This window comes from Arvicanthis niloticus, chromosome 4 (assembly GCF_011762505.2).
Source record: "Arvicanthis niloticus isolate mArvNil1 chromosome 4, mArvNil1.pat.X, whole genome shotgun sequence".
Taxonomy (NCBI): Eukaryota; Metazoa; Chordata; class Mammalia; order Rodentia; family Muridae; genus Arvicanthis; species Arvicanthis niloticus.
Window position 1 is genome coordinate 81,788,974 of NC_047661.1, and position 22,983 is coordinate 81,811,956.

At 43.1% G+C, this 22,983-nt stretch overlaps 1 protein-coding gene across 1 annotated transcript in view; it reads left to right on the top strand.

Annotated features, from left to right (window-relative positions):
- Tspan2 (tetraspanin 2) overlaps positions 1-16,767 on the top strand; it is a 37,726-nt gene extending 20,959 nt beyond the window's left edge. Inside the window, exons 3-8 of the mRNA XM_034500733.2 lie at positions 1,916-2,013; positions 2,780-2,854; positions 3,965-4,063; positions 5,573-5,644; positions 9,878-9,961; positions 13,357-16,767. Of these exons, the coding sequence (XP_034356624.1) occupies positions 1,916-2,013; positions 2,780-2,854; positions 3,965-4,063; positions 5,573-5,644; positions 9,878-9,961; positions 13,357-13,422 (494 nt within the window). The 3' untranslated portion in view covers positions 13,423-16,767. The remainder of the gene's footprint in view (positions 1-1,915; positions 2,014-2,779; positions 2,855-3,964; positions 4,064-5,572; positions 5,645-9,877; positions 9,962-13,356) is intronic.
- Positions 16,768-22,983: the final 6,216 nt, after the last annotated feature.

Here is a 22,983-nt window from a genome sequence, read left to right on the forward strand (position 1 = left end):
TCCATGGCCACCACTGCCCCTTATTCAACTGTCTCAGTAAGGAGTCTAGGGTGGGAATCAGGACTCTTGCCTCTGACCTCTTGTAAAATCACAGGAGTGTCCTCTTTAAGCTGCTTTGAGGAACCAAGGAGTTGATAGAAACGAAAGAGTTTTGAAAAGTGATGACATCGGACAGTAAGGTGTTCAGGAGGTGGAGCCAACAACACTGTTGTATTTAAGTGGTATCAGTTCTCTTGTAACCACATCCATTCCCCATGAAATAAATGGTCCTCTTAGAGAGAGGGGACCTGGAGGGATCGATGGGGCTGAAACAGCAGAAAACATGGGGGTCCCTCCAGACTGCACAGCCAACCATTCCCCACTTAGGAACCCACAGGTACCTTGAGGACTTTTTGGTCTGGGTTGGGCTGGGCTGGTACAGGAAGCAGTGTTGCTAGCTTGCAGCCCTATCTAGGTCTGTTCAGATAGACATGCCCACAAACCAGCTGTGAGCAACCCAAAGGAGCCCCCAGGAAGTGCCTGAATACCAGAGTCAGGGGTTCCCCAGAGGGGTGGGACCCAAGTGCCCCACCACCACCACTTCCGGGTGTATAAAAATGGTTTCCGGGTGACTCATCTGACTAAAGGGAAAAACAGAGATCGTTAGCCTTACTCCCAGTGAGTCAAGGGCCGGGCCCAGCCCTAGCATTGTTCGATCCCTTATCTCAGGATGGGAGAAGGAAATCAGGAGGGCCTGGCCCGGGCCTGCCAGAACCAGCACATTGATTGCTGTCCCTTTTCTTTGTGAGGAAAATCTTCCTGGGGCTTGACTTGGGAGGTAAAATCTCCAACCACCCAAAGTAAGGCTCTGGCTGTGGCCTGTTGCTTGGGAGGAGGATGACCTCTTGGGGAGAGCAGCAACGTGTGACCTTGGGACAATGACTTGATTCTCTGGGGCCCAATTCCTCATCTAGGAAAGGAGGTAATGGTGCAGCTCGGTACCTCCTAGCCCTCTCGGAAGATGCTCCAGTAAACCTGCACTAGGTGACTGCACCGGAGCCTGACAAGAACTCCCCATCACACACAGCAATTGTTATTAAAATTCTCAAAAGGACAGTTAACTCTCGGTTCAAACATGGTGCTGCTAATAATATTGTGGGTGTCTATTGCCTTGTTCACCCTCATGGGTTGTTTATTTTGATTTTTGTTTTATAACAAACCCTCCTGTGTGTCCAATATCTGTGGCACTGCCCTCGAAAGGAGAAAAAAAATCACACAAAACTAATGATAGCATGTCCTATGTTCCTGTCCTTACCCACATCCCAGGTCCGTCCCCTCCTCTCCCCTGTTACCCGGTAAGCAGCTCCTCTTGCCTCCCACACCCTTGGCTTCAAGTCCTTAAGTGGTGGAGACAACCATTAAGTCCAAAGGACAAGGGGCTCTGGGGCTCAAGAGAAGGCTTGGACTTGTGTCCCAGCTGTGAGGCCAGCTTCTGATTACCCCGGATGCAGTATCATTGGCCTTGTGAGGGTGGTAGTGCTTCCTCTGCACAAAGGTGCACAGTCCAGGATGAAGTGTTCCTACTTTAGGAGGCAAGTAGTGCCCATTCATTGCAACAGCTCTGAGCAGCAGGCAGAGGCAGCCTCTTCCCCTCACTGGCTGTGTGTTCGCAGACAGGTTACCTAGCTTCCTTCAGGTTCAGTCTCCTGATATGTCCACTGTTGTGATGGTAGATAGGATTGCTTTGCTGAGTGAGCCCGTGTGTATGAAGTGTAGACAATAAGTGTCACCAGTACAGGTAGGAGCAGAATGTTCTGCAGAGATGAAAGCCAGAGCCCCGCTGGTGTGGGAGGCGGGGCTTTTGTCTCCTGCACTGAGCTTGGTTGCCCTGTCTTTAGTCAGGCTCTGAATGGTCTCCCTGACCTCTCATCCACAGGGCTGTATGTGCTGGTTGGAGCTGGGGCCCTGATGATGGCTGTGGGTTTCTTCGGGTGCTGTGGAGCCATGCGTGAGTCACAGTGTGTGCTCGGATCAGTAAGTGGGGTTTATGGGGTGGGCACGGGGTGGATTGGCAGACTTCCCTGGAAGGAGTCAGTAGGCCTGGTTTGAAGTGCTAGCTCCTCTAGGACATAAAGCCTTGGCTTTGGATCCTCTGCTGTCTGTTTTCTCCATCTCCTGCATGAGAAGAATATTATCTTTGTTCCTGCCTCGTATGGAAAATGTGAAAACAATGAGGTCATCAGAGGAAGACATTTGGGGAAGAGTGCTTCAGAATTGATTGTTCTTTAAGAAATATTCCACTGTGGATGAGGCAGCTTAAAGATTCTCATAGCCAGGAAAGAACTGTTATGTACAAGGAAAGCATTTCTGGTTAAGATCAATAACTTAGCCAACCATCCCTCTGGTGCCTTATTTTAACCCCCAGCTTCTGTTTGAAAAAGCAACAACAAAAGTGTCTCTGTTACCTGCTACCCAGTCGATGCTCTGAACCTCCAAGGAGGTGAGGGGCATCAGAGAGATGGCTCTGGACTTCTCACAGGGAGCCTGAAGCAGGGTGTATTGACGTCCCTCATTTCCCATTCCCATCAGTCTTTGGGTTTTCCATGTCTGCCTGATGCTTCCCATCTATGGCTGTGTCAAATGTCTTTTTCCTCTTCCTCGTTCTTTCTCTAAATAAAGCTGAAAAGCTGTTTTGTATATCACAGAGCTGGGTTTGTTTTATCACAGAGCTGAGAATGTAAACAGGCTAAATAAATTGAAAAGATATTAAATTAATAACATTAGTATTTTCTCTCCACAGTTTTTTACCTGTCTTCTGGTGATTTTTGCTGCTGAAGTAACCACTGGAGTATTTGCATTTATAGGCAAGGATGTAGTAAGTAAAACCTAGACATTTTTGTGGTTGTCAAGGCAGTTTTCTTATGGCAAATGATATAGAATACCCACCTGAAAATGTCATTAAGAAACAAAATAGCACCCCCCCCCAAATTGTGTAAGTAGAACCTTTAACCTAGTAGTGTACAGAGCTTATCATATATATGAGTGGTAATATATGGCTTCTAGTTCATGTATAAACTAGTCTTGTTTGTTTGTTTAGGATTTCTGGTTTAAGATTGTTCCTAGTTCAGATAGACATGCCCACAAAAAAATGAGGCAGGCATTAGGTTTCAGACAATAGAATGGGGCAAGGAAGAAAGAGAAAGAAGCCACCTTCTCATCCTTGGCCTAGAGAGGGGCTGCCCTGTTATGAGAAGCTAAATCCTAGCTTGCTGCATGCAAGTAGCAATCCTCAGAGCCCAGAAGAGGTCATGAGGAGAGCCTATAGTGCATGTGGCCTTTTAGAAGGATAAGAAGGTTCCCCTTGAGAGCACTGTATTTTCAGTGCACTCATGTGCTGTCCATACTGGGTGTATGAGCTTAAGTGTAAAACTGGTAAGCATGAAAACGGAGTGACTGCACCCTATGGAACATTCTTACCATGGATCCTTGTACCCAGAGGTTACAAGTCTCAGATTAGCTCCACTTAGAGCTCAAGCCTATGGATTTAGGGGTCATATGTCTTTGCACTAGAAAAAGCATCCACTAAGCTGTGTGTGATATCTGAATGCAGAACATCTTCCTTGGCAGTGGACAACTGCCTACGAGTTGGCAGGGAACGTGCGGTCATAGAGTCTACTTCAAGTGGCTTACCAGGATCTCCTACATGGGCCTAGTTGACAGTGAAGCCTGTTGAGTTTACAAATCCCCACACCAAGAGGTGGCTCTAATGTAGTAAAATATTTTTGGTCAATTAATCCTTCCATTTTCAAAGGCATCTCAGGATCTCTAGAATCTGTGTTTTGTTCTATCTGTGCAGAAGCCTCTTAAAATAGAGAGGAGTGTGCGGGAAATCGGTGTCACCAAGGGACACAGAAGAGGGGATTTTTTTGGTAAAATAAAAATGTCTGCAACTTCCCATTCACCATGTGTTGGTATTTTTTTTCAGGCTATACGACATGTACAGACCATGTATGAGGAGGCGTACAGCGATTACCTTAAAGACAGGGGAAGAGGAAATGGAACTCTCATTACCTTCCACTCAGCAGTGAGTAACTTCTCCTTTGACATCACATTTCCTATTGGCCATGCATGAGCCAGGCTCTCCAATCACCTGGATTAAAAATAAAAATCAATAAAATAAATGGAAGCAGCTGCCTTTGATTTTAACTCTGGTGAAAGCCATAGTTTGTGCTTTGTGTAGACCTTTGGCTAGAAAGAGGCCTACCACAGATTCACCAGAAGTCAGGGCGTGTACCCAAAAGAGACCAAAAAGCAAGAGCAGGACACTGAGAAAGCCACCCAAATGTGTGTCCATTCCTCTCAGAGGTGACCTTGTGGTGTGACAGAAGCAAGCATGGTGACTGTCTTAGTTAGGGTTTCCATTGCTATGAAGAGACACCATGAACAAGTCAACTCTTATAAAGGACAACATTTAATTGGGACTGGCTTATAGTTTCAGAGGTTCAGTCCATTATCATCATGTCAGGAAGCATGGCAGCATCCAGGCAGGCATGATACTGGAAGAGCTAAGAGTTCTGTGTCTTGTTCTGAAGGTAAACAGGAGAAGACTGACTTCCAGACAGACAAGAGGAGGGTCTTAAAGCCCACCCCCACAGTGACACACGTTCTCCAACAAGACTACACCACATAATAGTGCCACTTGTTGGGCCAAGCATAGTCAAACCACCACAGTGATCTTCAAGCCAGGAAACCTCAGCTCCAGCATGTCTCTTAGTGGCTTTATGACACTGAATGAGTCAGTTAGACCTCTCTGATATCTTTCAGCTCACCCCTCATCTATAAAATGAAGGTCACTGGGGGACAACTATAATCCCTTCTAGAATGTTCCATGGGAGTGTGCTAGAGTGCTTTGCTTACAGCTACATATAGTCAAGAAAGGCTTACAGAGGAAATGAGCCAGACCAAGGTCGTTCTGTTTTCTTAAGCACAGCATTCTGGAGAAGTAACTATGAACTTCTGGGCCATGTGTTTCCAGGTCCCTGGCTCTATATGACAAGAGTATCTTAGAAGGTTTCTCAGAGATGTCAAGCAGCACAAAGATCCCATTGTCTTAAGCAGCCAACCCTGAGGCAGGGTGCCTGTTTGCCAGCCAGCACTCATGCTGCTCTTCTGGCCTTGGGCTTTCCCATGGCTCCCTCTCCTCTCTTCTCAGATAGACCCTGGCTAAGAGCCCTTCCCAAAACTCATAAAGCTTTTGCTCCTCAGCAGGTTTTTGGACTTGGGGTCTGATGGAGATAGCATGTGAGGCCCTGCTCCTGCCTCCCAGCCCTTCATGGAAGACACCATCAGTCAGCTCCTTGTCCTACCCTGCCTGCCTCGAGTCACTTCATATCATAAAACCTTTGCAGCTTTGGAGAAGTCGTGTTTTGGGGTTGCTAGCACAATCCTGTGATTCTTCCTTTGCTCTCCAGAAATAGCAGTTTGGGCCTCAGAGCTGCTTTGCAGCCTTGGCACTGCCAGCTGGCAATGATACGGGGGCCCTGGGGCCAGCACTCCTGCCTCCTGTGTCCTAAAGCCGCTTCTTGCTCTCTAGTTTCAGTGCTGTGGAAAAGAAAGCTCTGAACAAGTCCAGCCCACATGCCCAAAGGAGCTTCCAGGCCACAAGGTAAGCTGGGTGTCCCAGGGTCCCTTCACCAGCCCCTACTGTAAGGAAGTCTTTTATGTCAGTAGAGCCAGGGAGGCTCAGGCCTTCTTTCTAGGGATCCTAGGAGGCTGCCACCCAGTAGACTGTGAGCCTTACTCATGCCATATGAAATAAACAGCAACTCTGAATCAGGTTCTCATACTCTGGGAATGATGGGAGGCTTACTTGCCGGTAACTGTACCATGTGCTTACGGTATATTAATTTGGTTCACCAGGACAAGAGTTCTGAGTTCTCCAAATCTTTCTGAGACAATTACAGCACTGATAAATCTAACTCTGCCAGGTATTCTATAAGTGAAAGAGATAAGACAGTCTCTTCCTCAGTGTCGTCATAGGCTAGTCCATGTCTGTAGTGACATGCAAAATGTCTGTCCAGGAAACAGGGAAACAGCAGAATTAGGAAAGCTTTGTATGGAAGGACATGATTCTTGACAAAGGAAGGCCAAAAAGGCAGCCAGGAGAGGGTCATGCCGTAGAACAGGAGCCCAGAGGAACTAACTTTCTGGGAGAGGCAGGCTGGGCTTTACGCCTGGAGGTTTGAGGAAGCCATCACTCTCAGAGGACTGAGAAGCAATTATGATATTTGCCTGAAAAAGTCCTTTCTCTAGGAGAGACTGTTTCAATTCGAGGTATAGCTAAGGGCCTTAGATTCTCCCATGAAACCCAAAGTCTGCCCTTTGTGCTGTTAGCTTAGGGAGCCACACAGGGGCTGGGTTTTCATTTTATGGAGTTTGCTGTGATAGGAAAGACAAAGACTGACGGATGATGAATATCCTGAAGTTGAGGTGACCCCTTTGAATAGACTTCCCTGTTCCTTGCCACCCACATGAGGTTAACTGAGAAAGCTGGACAAAATGCAGAAGAGAAGGCAGCATGTTCACTAGTAACAACCACATGGATATGAGAGAAGATTCGAAGCCACCACTGGGTTCTGGCTTCTCCACCTGTACAGAAGAAGGTGTCATTCACTGTATTAATGATTGGAGGACAAATGACCAGTTATAGAGAAAAGAAACTGTATGTGGGCTTTTTAAGTGTTTTAAAAGATCTATTTTAATTATGCATATATGGGAAAGAAGGATGCAGCTATACCATGGACGTAGTTACCCAAGAAGGCCAGAGAACTCAGATTCTCCCGGAACTGGCAGTTGTGCACCACCTGACAGGGTGCTGGGAACCAAGCAGACTCAAGTCTGCTACTCTTGACCTTTCTCTAGCTCCCAATTCAGTGTTTTCAACATTATGGTTTGGAAAATCTGACGTGTGGCTTAAAATTAAAGACACTAAGTGCATTAATGACTTTTGTAATCTTAGAGCTGTAGATATGAATTTGACTCATGAGATTTTGAGGAAAAGGAAAATGTGAAGAAAAGTCTAAGAAGCAATACCATTTAACACTGGGCAAAAGGAGGAGCAGCCAAAGAGGGACACTAGAAGTGGGAGCCAGACACGAGGGACGGACGTGCTGCGGAGGAGACTGGCTCAGTGTTTACTGATTCCGCCTGTCAGGCACTGTGGATACAAAGATGAATGAGACAAGGTCCCTACCAACAAAGAACCTACTGTCTAATGGGAGATGGAAACACTAGCACTGACACAGTGCGCAGTGGGGGGTATGGACAGTTTGTGTGGTGCTCTGAGAGCCCAGGAGAGGCATGGAAGGGACACCAGCCAAAAGGTTGCCAGGTAAAGACTGAGTGTGGTGCAGATGACGGCTCAATTGTGTCTTCTTCCCTGAGCAGTAATTATGGAGTGTCAGCCAAGTACAAGGAAAATGAGTTCACAAAAGATGAAATGCAGATGACTAGTAAACTTTTTAAACTATAAAAAGCACGGGCAATCAGAAGCTATCTTAAATTAACAGCAACTTTAAATGACAAGACCCCATTGTTTAACATGTGAAAGTGGCCTCTTATTAATAACACAACATGGGTGAGAATGATTGAAATGAGCATTTTATAAAAACTGGTAATTGTAGAGATTAATGCAGTCATGGAACCCAGAGTCTTAAATGAGCAGACTCTTTGATTTATTCTAAAGAAAGGGAATGTGTTAACGTGTGCAGGAGCTGGGGAGATAGCTCAGCTGGTGAACTTTTACCATACAAGCATGAGGACCTGGGGTTTGTCCTTGGTACCACAGAGAAAGCTGGGTGTGGTGGAACTGCCTGTGATTCCCGTGCTGGGAAGGCAGATGATCACTGGGGCTCACCAGTCAGCCAGCCTATCCTAACTGATGAACCCCAAGTTCCATGACAGAGCCAGTATCAAAAGACAAGATTGGCAGCTCCTGTGCCACACACACAAAGGAAAAATGGAGGAAAATGCAGATAGAAATTTTTGTGCAGTGGTATATATTACAAGATATATACATTAATAACCAAAATATTGATTTCTTAACATGCAGCAGCAGGATATTGTTAAAATTATGATCCTTTCATAGGATATGTTTATGGCCACTAGGAATCACAATTTCAAAAATATTTAATGTAAGAAGATATTTTTAGTCTCTTCTGTTAAGTGTAAGAGCACACAGATTAATATGAAAGTGAGCACAGTGTGTGGGTCTTTTTATGCACAAGAATCATCAACAGTATTAGTTATGATCTTAGCAGAGGACAGATGTTTCTTATTTTCATGTTATTAATGTCTATTTTCCAAATCTCAATGACTCTGTATTCCCTTGTGAATAAGGAAAGCCAGTACATGTTTTGTAATTTGTTTTTCACAAAAGAAGCCGTCTGTGAATGGAAAGAGAGGCCTCTGGCAGAGCTGGAGGCGGGGCAGCAGTGGGAGACAGGTTGCTTTGCTTGCTTTAGATTGAAAACACTGAGCATGGTGTCACTTAGAAACGTTAATGGAGATAAAGAGGCTGAGTGCATCGAAAGGAAGGAGGGTGACTGGCAGGCTTCCAGAGAGAGAGAGAGAGAGAGAGAGAGAGAGAGAGAGAGAGAGAGAGAGAGAGAGAGAGAGGGAGAGGGAGAGAGGGAGAGAGAGAGACCCAGAGCCAGAGAAGGAGCTAACCTTCCACAGAGAAGGCCGCTGCCTTGGCTCTGAGGAAAGGAAGAGAAGTTGGGAAGGGATCCTTGTACTTTTTCACACTCACTCACTACCTTAAACAGCGCCTGGCACAGAAGGAAGGCAATCCTGAGTCCCTGTGAGGAGAGAAAGGCTGCAGATGCACTGTGGCTTTCTTTGGCGTGCCAGGAAGCTGCTGTCTCCAGCAGTGCTCCAGGCCTTCACCGGATGCATTATCATTCCTCTTGGGGTCTGCATCCTCTCCACCATGCTTCACTAGAGCAGAGGATATCTTACTGCTCCACACCCACCAATGCACTCCAGTGACTTAAATGAGGTCTGCAGAGTCACTAAATATAAGAGGAGGTATGAAAGTGGTTACCATTTCCTAACGTGTGTAGATGTCAGAGGATGCTAAAGATCTGTGTGCCCCAAAGATGCATCTGGGCTGAGAGTATGCCTCTGTGTAGGAAGTCTCCAAGCAAGCGGAAGTGTTTGGCTCTGGGAAGCTAGTAATAGTTACAGATGGTCACCTCTGTCCCCTGCCCAGTTTACCCGCCCTGTCCATGAATGTTCTTCTAATCCATACTTCACAGATCTCCTAAAGGTCAAAGGTTGGAACCACAGTCCAGCGGACACTATAAGGAATGCTCTTCTGACTCCCAAGACCTGGTTTTCCTAAGGATTGGCTTTCCATAAGTAATTTGACCCCATGCAGATTTTTAGTCTCTTAATAAGTTACACATACCTTACGTAGTCAAATCCGTCAAGTGTATAAAATTCCTTTTAAATTGTAGGTGAGGAGGTTATAACTTAGAGACTACCATATCTTCCTTTGCTGAAAGTAAGAAGAGGCTCAAGTTCGGGGAGGAAGAGGTGGTATCTAGAAACAGCTTTGTAGCACCATACTTCAAAGCTCTGAGGCAGACCTTTGGCCTAAATAGAAAAGCTTACCCAAAAGAAGAGACTCTCATTCACCCAACATTATGTTTCTGCTCTACAGTTGTCAGGCTGATGTTACCCATGAGGAATGGTTTGCATATGAGCGGAAGCCTACACAGATTAACTTACAGACCCAGAGAGCAAAGGGAAGGATTGGGTCACAGGATGGGTCACAAAGTCACAAAATCAGTTTTTACTGCTGGCTTTTTTTTTTTTTTTTTTTTTTCCAAAACAGAATTGCATCGACAAAATTGAAACCATTATCAGCGCTAAGCTCCAGCTCATTGGAATTGTTGGGATTGGGATTGCGGGTCTCACGGTAAGAAAGTTTTAGAATGCAATCTTGTTTACCTTCTAAGAAGCATTTACATAGTATTTCTCCCTTACATAGTATTTCTCTTCAAATTGGAAATGGCAGTATCTTAAATGATGACAGTTCTCATAATGGGTAAAGACTTTTGTTCACAATACATCTCCTAAGAAAAAGCTAATGACATACATCAGCAGCAACTGTGTAAAATATGACACAAATTCCAGTATCCACCCAATTATGACCTTGACTTTGTCATTACAATAACTTCCCATGTAAGTCTGTCATCATTAACCTTGGTAAGTGATCTCAATTCACAGTAACATGATAGCAAGTCTCTTCATCTGTGCACTGACAGGCAGCATAGGGCAAACACTGGTATCACACAAACTGGATTCACCTCCTGGTTCCATTACTTTCTTATAAGCCCTAAGATTGAAGGAGAGTTTCTTAACTTCTCTAAGCTTTGATATTTGTAGAATATAAATTTTAAACATACCAGCCTTACAGGATTATTATGAAGGTCAAATGGGATACTGCCTATAACCTGTTGTTACAAATTAATTGACATAGAATCTGAATGTGTTACATTTAATAAGTATCATCTTTCTATATACTTTTATTCTGGGCAAACCCGGAATTCAAGCAAAGGGAATATCGTCTGCATAGGAGAGAAGCATGCTCTGGCATCACTGGTTGGTGGCTCAGTCCTTTTACAGCACAAAAGAAGAGAATGTGGAAGAGAGGCTGGAGACTAAGCCCTGTTGTTAGAGTGCTTCCCTGGCATTTACAAAGCCCTTGGTTCAATCTCCAGTATTGCACATACCTGTGGTCCAGCCACTTAGGAGATGTTGGCAAAAGGATCAGAAGTTTAAGGTCATCTCCTGCTATGTAGTGAGTTTGAGACATGCCTGGGCTAGCTGCATGAGACCTTCTTTTATATTTGTTTTTGAAAAAGAATTGTATATGGGAAGAATTGGTAGCCCTGGTCAGGTTCTGTGAGAGTGGCAAGGAGGACTAGCAGAGCCTCATACTTGAAGGTCTTGTGTGCTCTTCTGAGAGAACAAGCATCAGGCACTGTGTTAGGGTCCTATTGCTGTGAAGAGACACCATGACCATAGTAATTCTTATAAAGGACAACATTTAATTGGGGCTGGCTTACAGAGGCTTAGTTCATCATCATCATGGTGGGAAGCAGCAGTAAGCAAGCAGACATGATGCTGGAGGAGAGAGTTCTACATCTGAATCTGCAGACAGCAAGAGACTGGGTACCATATCGGGTGTAGCTTGAACATATTTGAGACCTTAAAACCTACCTACATAGTGGTGTACTTCCTCCAACAAGGCCACACCTCCTAATAGTGCCACTCCCTATGGGCAAGCATTCAAACACATGAATCTATGGGGGCCAAACCTATTCAAACCACCACAGGCACCTTCTAGGCCTGAAGGACCTTTGGTGCAGAATGGATGAGGAAAGGTTCGAAAGAGGTGAGAGTGAAGTCAGAGCCCAGTGAAGAGAAGATTCCTAATGTCCAGAATTTGAGCAGTGGCAGCTAATGTTAAGATAGAGTTTACTTACTAATCTATGTGTAGATTATCTCATGGTCTACCCAAAGGCAGGGCTACAGGATGTTGAAGAAATCTGTGCATTGGTAGTTCTTAGGGGACACCCAAGCACTTTCCTATTCTCTGTATCCAGAACACAGGGTGTGGCAGTGGCTGGAAATACTGTGCTGAGGCCCTCCAAATCTGGGGATATCTCACAGACCCTCCCCCACATGCTGTGGGGCTAACCTCATTTCAACTCTGCAGCCCCCCAGGGATGGGCCTGAAGCAACATCTTAGTCAGAGTTACTATTGCTGTGACAGTCAAGCAACATGGCCAAAACTACTTGAAAAGAAAAGGGTTTATTTGGCTTACATTTCCACAGCACTATTCATCACTGAAGGAAGTCAGGAGAAGAACTCAAACAGGGTAGGAACCTAGAACCTGGAGCTGATGCAGAGACAACGGGAGGGGTGCTACTTACTGGCTGGCTTATCAGGGCTTGCTCAGCCTGCTTTCTTATACCCCAGGGATAGCATTACCCACAATAGTCTGGGCCCTCCTCTATCAACCACTAATTAAGAAAATGACCTACATCCATATCTTATGGGACCATTTTCTCAATTGAGGCCCCTTCCTTTCAGATAACCCTAGCTTGTGTCAAGTTGACAGAAAACTAGCCAGCACGAGCAATTTGAAAACATTCCACAAAATGGAGTATTCAAGTAGACTGTACTAGCAATTACAGCATGGAAGCAGTCAGCCCTGGCTCATGACCACAGTGATCTGAGAGTGAAGGAGTCTCTCAGAAGGAATCCCTCAGACTATCCCCAGGGGGCATCCAGACTTTTAATCATGGAAAAGGAGAAATATTCTTGCTTGTCTGTCTTGAGTCAGCACCCCAGGAGTTTCTTCCTGAGTTCTTTCTCTATAAAGTAATACTACAGTGTAATCATTTAACCAAGAGCCCATTCAGTGTTTCCCTGCCACACGATGCTATTGGGATTGGTGGTCGCAGGCCTGAAATCCTTGCTGGCTGAGTCCTTACCTCCAGCTGCCCTCCTAGAACAACTCCTGCCTTGATGCATTAAACATGCTCAGCTCCTAGTCTGTCTTAGGATGGGATGGAGGAGATCCAGAGGCATGGCGCCAAATTCTCAAATCAAACATTACCAGCCATCATTGAGGTCCTCACAGACGGAATTCCTCTGGCTGTGGGTTTGTAAAGGTGACTGGGGATACCTAAAGGACCTCTTCAAACCACAGGGACAGTGGGTCCATGCAGATATTCGGCATCTCAGAGAACTATCCAAGAGACGAAGAAGTCAGGAATATTGTAGCTCACTTGCCTCAGTTATATTTTGGTAGAACTGTTGAGTTAAAGAGCCATGGAGCGGAGCGTTTGTGTAGAAATGGACCAAGAAGGAAGGAAGGGAAGCTGTTCGGCAGGGCTCCACCAATGTAGGGATGAAAGCTTTTCTGACACTTAGATCGTAAGGACTTTTACCTAAGAAATTAAGAACATATTTTCTGAATGAGTAAAATAGATCTGAGATTCATCTTAAATATAAAATTCAAAAACCAGAAATGTATCGGTCTTTCATAACTGTTGAGAACTGTAAGCCAGAAACAGCCCTTTCTTAAGACAGACATGTCTGTGAAGAAGGATAACGCAGGAGCTCGGCAAGGCAGACACAGTTGTCTTGCTTAGTTGCCTTCCTTCAGGAACATATGAAAATGTCATTTATAGCCACTGTTGTTGGTCAGTAACTTGAGCTAGACAGTGCCACAGTTTGCTGATCTTTTCTCGAATCCACATGTGAAAGTTGCTAACGAGTGGTCCTGTTTGTTGCAGATCTTTGGCATGATATTCAGCATGGTGCTTTGCTGTGCAATACGGAACTCACGCGATGTGATTTGAAGAGACTTCATCATGAAAACTGCAGTCTAGAGTTTTCGTGCTAATTATCACAAGAGCTCTCTCAGCTCATTTTTAATTATTCAGGATATTAGAAGCTAAAATAACTTTCTGTCAAGTGTATATTTGCACATGTATGTATGTATGTCTGGCTCATTACTGATTTGCCTCTTGAGTGAATGTGCGTTTGTAGTATATGCATTGCACATACTGATATCTGTTTCCTGGGAAACCCTAGTTCCTGTATGCAAGAATAACCTATGTAAGTACCAGAAAAAAAGCAATGAGAGATGTCTGAAACTCAGCTATTCAGGAAATGTAATAATGGGTCCATTTCTCAGATTTTAGCCATGAAAATTACATACATAAAGAGAATGCAGGATTTCTAGTTAATGGAAGCAATAAGATATAAGAATTGAAGGGCCATAGATTGACTGTGTCTGAGTTGAGTGTAAAGGGTTCTTTGAAAAAAAAAAAATATATATATATATATATATATATATATATATATATATATTCTCCCCAGAATACAGTAAACCACAGTTTCAGAACTAAACACATCTGTAAAAGTAAATACAGCATGGAAAAATCTAATTTGAAAAAGTCATGCTTTCTTAGCATTTAAAAACAGAAAACCCCTCTCTGGAAAAAGAAGTCACATAGACAAGCATGTGCCCCATAAAAGTGAGTACTTTTAGGACTAAAAATAACAACTTTTAAGGGGGAAGGAAAAACGTTGTTATACAACGACATGTAAATGTTGCTTCATCCCTCTTCTCTCCCTTCTTTGAACTGCTGGAAGCCTCACCTTCCCACAAGGCTTTTCCCTCACCCTCCTTACTGCTTCTTCAGATGTGGTGACAGAGGAAAGCAGGAACCGTGCAGCGTGACAGAGGGGAACTCTCGCTGGCACTGTACCTCTGGAATACCTCATGACTTGAGTTTACATACTTTTCTCATTTTTCCCCATTTTTCTTATTTATCTGTGCAGAGAATTCTTCATAGATTAAGAATACACTTTTATCCTTTAAAATAAAAAAAATCCCCCATAACTCAGATATTATGTATGAGTACCCTGCTAAATCAAGATAAACACCTTCTTCAATATGTATACACACAACAAAGGCAAGTTAATGAATCAAAAATACTTTCATGCATACAGTTTTGGCACAAATATATTCTTTCTCAGTAAATCCCTGTGGGAATAAATAAATGCTCAGGTTCTTTGGAAGCCTGAGTGATTGATTTTAAGTGGAAAACCCGGCCACTACTCAGCCTTTTGGCTGCAAGTAGGAAAACCCACAGCAGGGTCTGAATTGCTGTATTTGTCATACCCTTATGACAAGGGAACAGCTTGTTAAAGGCTATAAGTTTGTGGATTCTTAGGGTTGTGTTTGACCACACAAAAGTGAAGGTGTGAGGGATTCTGGAAACCGTCAGGATAGTTTCTGTGCCTGCTAAGAACATAAGACTTTGGTATGTGCTAGAACAAAGTGCCATGCTTCAGGAAACTTTTACAAAGTGTTTTGCTGAGGACACACAACTGCTGGGATGTCTCACCCACAGAGCGCCACCTCTCTCTTTTCAGATATTCTTGCTACTGCTACTAGCTTCGGAGAGAAAACTGAGGGAGATATAAGTGTAACTGTGTATGACTACTTTACCTATGTATGCAAAAGAGAATTTAAAAAAAAAATCACTTTGTGATGTTTCTACCCCAGTGGTTGAGAAACGCCAGCTCTGTAAGCAAACAAAGAGCAATCAGTCTTTCCTATAGCTTTAGTTTCTCCGTCTTCCTGAAGACAGAGAACAGGCTCAAGTGTGTACTCAGGTGCCTCCAGCTCAGAGTTATTTCCTGTTCCTCAGAAGTGAGTTTCATTCCCTAGATGAGTGAATAAGTTTAAAGAAAACCACAGTAACTATAGACAGAAGAATAAAATAATTTTTTAACACAGAGGAATAAGTCTAGAAATCCGTGTCATGTGTACCTCTTTGAGGGTTAAGCTTTCCAAAGAATGTGCTGGGTAAAACTAGAGAATTCCATCTCTGAGTAAAGATGGATATATATCTTTATGTGAATGGATAAAGCTATATCTATAGAGATATATAACCCTATGTCCTGAACCTATACATATCTTAAGTACATATCTCTTAAGGATATATACATATGTAATTTAATACATGTGTACCTGTTTGAAACTATGGAGATAAATGTTTGTATACATACACATGTACATGTATATACATTTACAGTTATTTCTGTTTATCTGAACTAATTTGAGAACAGACCCAAACATTTTAAGTTATTTTAAATTAAAATTTCTATGTACTTACACTACTTGAGTTATCTTAAAATCCTAATATATCTTCTTAACACATTCACACGACTTATTTAAATGTGTTACCTACCAGTTTAACCAAACAATATAGTAAAAACAGACTGGTGATCCTTCCATGATGTTATTGTGTGGTGGGTTCAAAAGCAACACCCCTGGGGTTCTGATTACATATAGTTGTGTTTTAGCTAACACCAGTTCACCCAAACTGTTCCTTCTTCTTCCAGAAAAACTTGGTTATCTGTGGCTTAGCCTGTCGAGTTAATCCTGGGTCCAATGTGGTCCTCCTGTACCAACAGCCATCCTTTCCTTCTGAGAATCTCATCTATGTAGATGGGTGAGAGTGAGACTCAGAGAGAGATGATAATAATCTCAATAATAATCAATAAAGAAGATAGCATGTTCTCCCTTCTGAAATAAGTTTACCAAATATTCAAAGGGTATTCACTCTCTTGTCATTGGTAAAGGTGGCTTCTATGGCCCAGAGGCCAGCCACTAGTACTCCCCACAGCCCAGCTTTCAAGGCCCAATTGACATGCTCTTGAACACCAAGCCCGTTTCCCCATACCCAGGAAAGAGCAATTTATGTCTCTTGAAGGTAGAAACAGCTTAAACTCATCTGAATCAATTTGGGTTTTGTGTGTATTTTAAGACAGAAGATTTTCTATTTTCTTTAAACATCCTTCAATTTTTTTTTTTTTTTACTTTAAAGGTATTTTGTATATAGATGTTTTTTTAAAGTGAAAATACTACAGCAATACAAAATGTTATTGTTTGGTGTCCTTATAACAACCAAGGGATTCACAGATCAGATGCTGTCCCCTGGAAACAGGGAAAACACAGCAGATACAAGTAACAGGTCCTGTGCATCCCAAAGCTTGGCTTCAGAAACTGCTGAGTTGATATGACAGAAACCTTTTTTGTGTTTTGTGATGTTTTTCCTGTATATTTTATGATTTCTTTTACTTCTATTAAACAGCAAAAAATTAAAGAAATTTAAATTGCATGTTAATTATTAAATAAGTCAATAACTGATATATGAATACATACAATACCTAGGAACTACTGAATATTAGCTGTTATAATTATGTTGATACTCTGATAAAGAGGTCTTTGTGATAAATCATTTTCCAAAAATCATGCAAAACTGAAGATAGTTCCACATTATTCCATTTAGCTATAGAAACATTTGTTGACTTCAATACACGCCCCAATTCTGTTTTATTCAAAAGCTATATAGTACTCACACCTGGCATAAGTATACTTTTCTCTGTGCCTGCACTTCATAATACACATTCTACATGACATAAGAGATGGTTTTTTTTGTTTGTTTTGGCTTGGTTTTTTACTGTTTGAGGATACTGTCTTACTGATTTGATGATCTCTTAGGATAATATTGAGCTGACAAGCAGAGTTTGGAAAAACAGGCCTGTATTACTGTAAGCACTATGAAACCATTAACATTTCCCACTCACACTTGGAAAGAGTGGTCAGGAGAGAGATTTCCTTGATATTTGTAATTCTGACCTGAATCCTGAAAAAAAAAAAAAATCTTACACTCTGGTAGAGAGAGAAGAAAAAGTGTGGTTTTGTTTTCTAAAGAAAACACAAGAAGATTCTAAAATAGCACATGAAAACATCTTGGGAGGGTCTGTCCCAAACTAACAGAATAAGGAGGAGCTCTGGTAACCGGTAATCTGTGTTCTACACAAATCTTAGTTTTGTCCTAAAGTAATGAAGAAAATTTTAAACGGTGAGTTATTAAATAAAACTTTAAAGAAACTAAACTTTCAAGTCGTAAGACTTTTAAAGATAACTATGATGAAGAATGAGGTGAGATGACAAAGATCAGTCATAAAGACTTTTAACTGATCCGATAGACTCACACCCTCACAATATGTCACAACAGAGATAGGAAGTGAATTGTGAGAAAGAGGAACCTGGGCTAACACTCAGGCTTCTGACTTGGTGGCCAGGAGAGAGATACACAGGAGGAGAAGCAGATGGTAATAGTCTAAGCAGAGGTGCCCCCAGGGCATTCAAGAGAAACCACCAGGCTTGAGACTCAGTAGACAAAAGTACTTGTTACTAAGCCTGAGTTCAACCCTAGATCCCAAGTAGGAGAAGGAGACAATAGACTCCACAAGTTGTCCTCTGACCTTCACAAATACAGCATAGAGCACACACATGCACACATGCCTGCACACACACACACACACACACACACACACACACACACACACGCACACATGTGCACGGATACACAGAGGGGAAGATGAATCTTCAATGAGAAAGTTAAGTTTAAGGGATTAGAGCACTTGTTGCTCCTAAGAGGTCCCAGGTTTGGTTCCTAAGATCAACATGGCGGATCACAACCAGGAGATACAGTGCCTTCCTCTGACCTGTGGATACCAGGCATATACATGCTAGACATACATACACAAAGGTAAAACATTTATTCACCTAAAATAAATGGATTTTTTTTTTTAAATTAGAGATCTCTATGCTAGTAAGTTGAAATCCTGCAAGACTTATTTAATTGCCCACATATTTCTTAACCTCAGACTTGTAAACTCTGTCTGGGCTGCCTGTGTTTTTTCAGTAGCCGACAACTGACATTTAACCTCGCCTCTTGTTTGACAGTAAAGGGAAGCTCCAATTTCCTTAAGGGAGAAGCCAGCTTCAGATAACTGAAATGGATACATCCTTTGGACATCCAAGGACCAGTTAATACAAACTCAAGCTTTTACTTCGCAGTGTTCAAAGGACCAACAGGACAGACACATAAAGTCACTATAGATCTAGTCTTTTCTTCAAAGTTTAGAATCTTCATACCTATAGCAGCTTTAATTTCCCCCCAAAATAGTCCAAACCTACATTTCTATTACCAGTTAACAACTATAACATAGATTTTGAGTCATCTTTGAGAAAGAAGATTCAAAAGAAAGTGCATTTTTTAAAACCCGGGGTAGGCATCAGAGTACATGCCTGTAATCTCAGCACTTGGGAGGCAGGGACAAGAGGATCACAAGCTTGAAGCCAGCTGGGCTATATAACAAGTTCAAGGCCAGCCTAGACTAAGACTTCATCTCAAAGAACATATGAAAAAGTTGGTTTCATCCTCATCATGGGTAATTATAAATGTTATAGCTCTGTATAACCCTTTGGAAGCACCGAGGTCAAGACAAGAGTTGTCTGTGTATTGAATCACTAGCCACCGTCACCTGAACTGAAACAGCTTCAAAGGAGAAGAGAAGCAGGAACTAAGTTGTGGTTGGACCAAGAGGAGAAAAAGAAGTAAACAAGTTCGTGGCTACTATGATGGACTTGAAAAAAAAAACAAAACAAAACAAAACAAAAAACCTCACAGTGTGTGAGGGAGATCACAGATGCTTCCCACTAAGAAGAATCAAAGAAGAGGAGAAAACACATGAGAAACAGCAAGAAAAGATGCCCCCCTGAGGGACAGTATTGGGAAGGTCTGAAACTAGAGCCACTGGGCCAGCAAAGCTTTTCAAGTACAAGTGTCTAAAGAGGACAGTAGGGTTTCTTTAAAGGTGATGTTGGTTTCAGATTGAACTCAAGAGTAATCAGAAGGTCTGTTTCTCCTCCTTGGGCTTTCTTATTCCCCTCTGGCCTAGCTTTTTTGTCTCACACTGTCTGTTTCTAAGAGATGCCAAAGATGGTCACCAGCAGTTTCAAGTTCCCCTTCTAACAACCCCCAAACCAAAAAATCCTTTCTCAACAGGTGAAATCAAGGTCTGGGAAAGACTCCTATTGTAGTCAACTACATGGCCAGCTCATAACCTGAATACTATGTCCACCTCCATCAACTCCACACAGACCACTTGCCTGAATGAGCACTGAGACCAGGAGACAACCAGCATACAGCTACCAGAAGAAGGGATATGTTTACTAAGCAGCCACGAAAATGGATAAAGGAGAGCTGAAGAAACTGATACCAGACTGTCTTAAAAGACAGAAAAAACTATGTTCATAGCAGCCTTATTTATAATAGCCAGAAGCTGGAAACAACCCAGATGTCCTTCAACAGAGAAACGGATACAAAAAATGTGGTACATTTACACAATGGAGTATTACTCGGCTATTAAAAATAATGAATTCAAGAAATTTTTAGGTAAATGGATGGATCTAGAAATTATCATCCTGAGTGAGTTAACCCAATCACAAAAGAACACACATGGTATTCACTCAGTGATAATTGGATATTAGCCCAGCAGCTTGAAATAACCAAGATTCAACTCACAGACCACATGAAGTTCATGAAGAAGGAAGACCAAGTGTGGGTGCTTCAGTCCTTCTTAGAAGGAGTAACAAAATACTCAAGGGAGCAAATATGGAGACAAAGTGTGGGACAGAAACTGAAGGAGGGGCCATCTGGAGACCATTCCACCTGGGTATCCATCCCATGTGCAGTCACCAAAGGTAGACACTGATGTGGATGCCAGGAAGTACACGCTGACAGGAGCCTGATATAGCTGTCTACTTAGAAGTCTGTCAGAGTCTGACATATTCAGAGACTGCTCACAACCTGACATATACAGAGGCAGATGCTCACAGCTAACCACTGAACTGATCAAGGGGTTCCCAATGGAGGAGTTAGAGAGAAGGAGCTGAGGGAGCTGAAAGGGTTGGTGGCCCCATGAGGAGAGCAACAATACCAACCAACCAGAGTTCCCAGGGTCTAAAACACCAGCCTGGAAGCACATAGGGAGGGACCCATGGCTCCAGCTGTATATGTAGGGGAGGATGACCTTGTCGGGCATAGGTGGGAGAGAAGATCCTTGGTCCCATGAAGGCTGGACACCCAGTATGGGGGAATTCGAGGGTGGGGAAGTGGAGTGGGGGGTGGGTGGGGACACATCCTCATAGAAGCAGGAGGAGGGGGAATGGGATAGGGGAGTCCTGGGGGAGGAAATGGAGTAAGGGGATAACACCTGAAATGTAAATAAAATATCCAATAAAAAAATTTAAAAAAAAAAAAAAAGAAAAATAAAGACAGAGAAGGAGAAATTAACTACAGCCGACCAAACAAGAAAGAAACAGCATTGGAAAAATAGGCTAGAGAGGAAGTTACCTCAATTTTTGTGTTTAGCTCAGACTAGCTACTCTTACATTTTAAACATACTTTTATATAAAAAAGACTTTCTATTATTAGGATTTCCTATTATTACCAGAAAATACCATGCTATGCTGTTAACTTGCAATACATCCATTTTGGTATATTCCACTTCTCCTCAACGGATTTGACCATTAAAGACTGCTGCAGCTGTGACCCCAAATCCTTGAGTTATGAAAGAGGTCTTTATATTTCAGTCAAGTGAGAAAGGATTTTTTTTCTCTTGGAGCACTGAGTTTCAAACTTCCTCTGGTGAAAACTGACTCCTTTAAACTTTTCAGGGGTTTTAATGGTCACACCCGAGGATGTTCCAGTGTTTACCTTTCTCCCACACTGCAGGCAATGATTCTTCATCTTCCCGCTTTGGAGCCTCTCTATCCATTCTCCTTGTGTTAACCCAAAAGGACACCAGGCTCCCTCAAAACAGAGCTCCCATCTCACCGAGCATGTGGAACAGCTAAGGTGAGTTGTTGCGCACCTCAACCCGAGCTCTGGCCTAATGGTTTTTGTTTTGGACCAGCCTGCTTTCACATGTGCATCTCCCAAATAGACTTCCTTCAGTGAGTTCTTTCATGCAGCCACTCTCTGATCTTGTGCTGGTGACAGTGCAGGTAGGCTATACCATGTTCTGAGCTGACCCCCATCTCTGCAGATTCAGGAAATGTATTAGAGTAATTCAAAAAAATCTGCCAGAGCTGGGCTGTCTATATGCTGCTTCACCGTTTTGGAGCTCACATCTCTTGACGAGCATTGTCGTCAGCGTGCTTCAGGATCACAGGAGGCTAATGCCAGCTAGGTGTGAACTTTACATTCTACACATCTGTCAAAGACCTATATTTGATAAACAATCTTAAATAACTACGTGCTCATTATTGGCTGGCATGAGGACCCTGAGTCCTGGCCTAAGGTTTAGTAGTCATGCAAGTGTCAGCTTTAGATAGTGAGATAAAAGTATCGTAGATTCCTGGCTCCTGTATGGAAGTGCACAGTTATTCCTGCGTCCTTGGCAAAGCATGGGTTTGGCTCTGCTCTATCTGCACTGCCACCTCCTCCCTTGTGGCTCTGTCAGCCTGCAGGCACTCACTCACTGGCCACCCAGCTGAACTTGACCAATGGCTGTGCAACATGGCCACTCAAAATGGCCGGACCTACAAGGAGTTTTCAACTTCAGGGTGACAATTCTAGGCCAAATAAAAGACATTCTTTTTAAGGTTGAGTCCACAGAACATTATTTAAATTCAACTCTTGGGAAGGAACTCCTACAGATGGAAAAGAAAAATAACCCACTACTAAGCTATTTTCCCAAAGCAATGCCTCACTATGAATGAGGGCAAAGGTTAAAACAATGCAATCCACTCCATTGAATCTCTTAGCCTCTCTCCTACGCCGAGACCTGTGGTGATTGTACTAGTGTTTCGTGATAGCCAAAGCCCCAGAGCACAAGTTGCTTTCAGTATAAATGCTGGAAAGTATCTCTTATTACTTGAGGGACTATGAAGGATTTAGGCTTCCACATGTAAAATGATCGTGGCCTCTTTTCTAGGCTTTATACACTGACCTTCTGAGGTATACCTTTCACAGGTCAGTTGGCCCACCCGAGTAATTAAATTAAAGAGAACGATGCCCATGCTCTCGGCTGAGTTTTGGTGGAGTTTTATGCAGAGGGCTTGAGTGAAGAGGATAAAGTTGCACATGTCCTGGTCTCCCCACTGCACTCCAGCCCTGATGCTAGCCTTTGAAGGGACAATGTTTCTAGTCCCCTGGTGCCATGTGTTCCTCCAGCTTCTGATGGCAGTCCTGTCTTCCTGGAACCCTGCAGGAGTCTCACACTTGCTTTCTAGGTCAAGATAGACCCCCTGTTGTCTGTAAGGAAATCTCCTCAGGGCTGGCCTGCAGCAGCAGCTCACATTTCTGCTTTCCATTTTACCCCTGCTCTGCTCTGTATGGACACCCCGACAGTATCTTCCATACAGCTCTGCTTCTAAAGCTTTGTAAGTTCTCTAATGCCCGTGTGGATGTGCCTATAGATTAAATGGCAGGCGAGACGGCTCAGTGGTATTTTATTCATTCTATTCCAGGTAAACACAT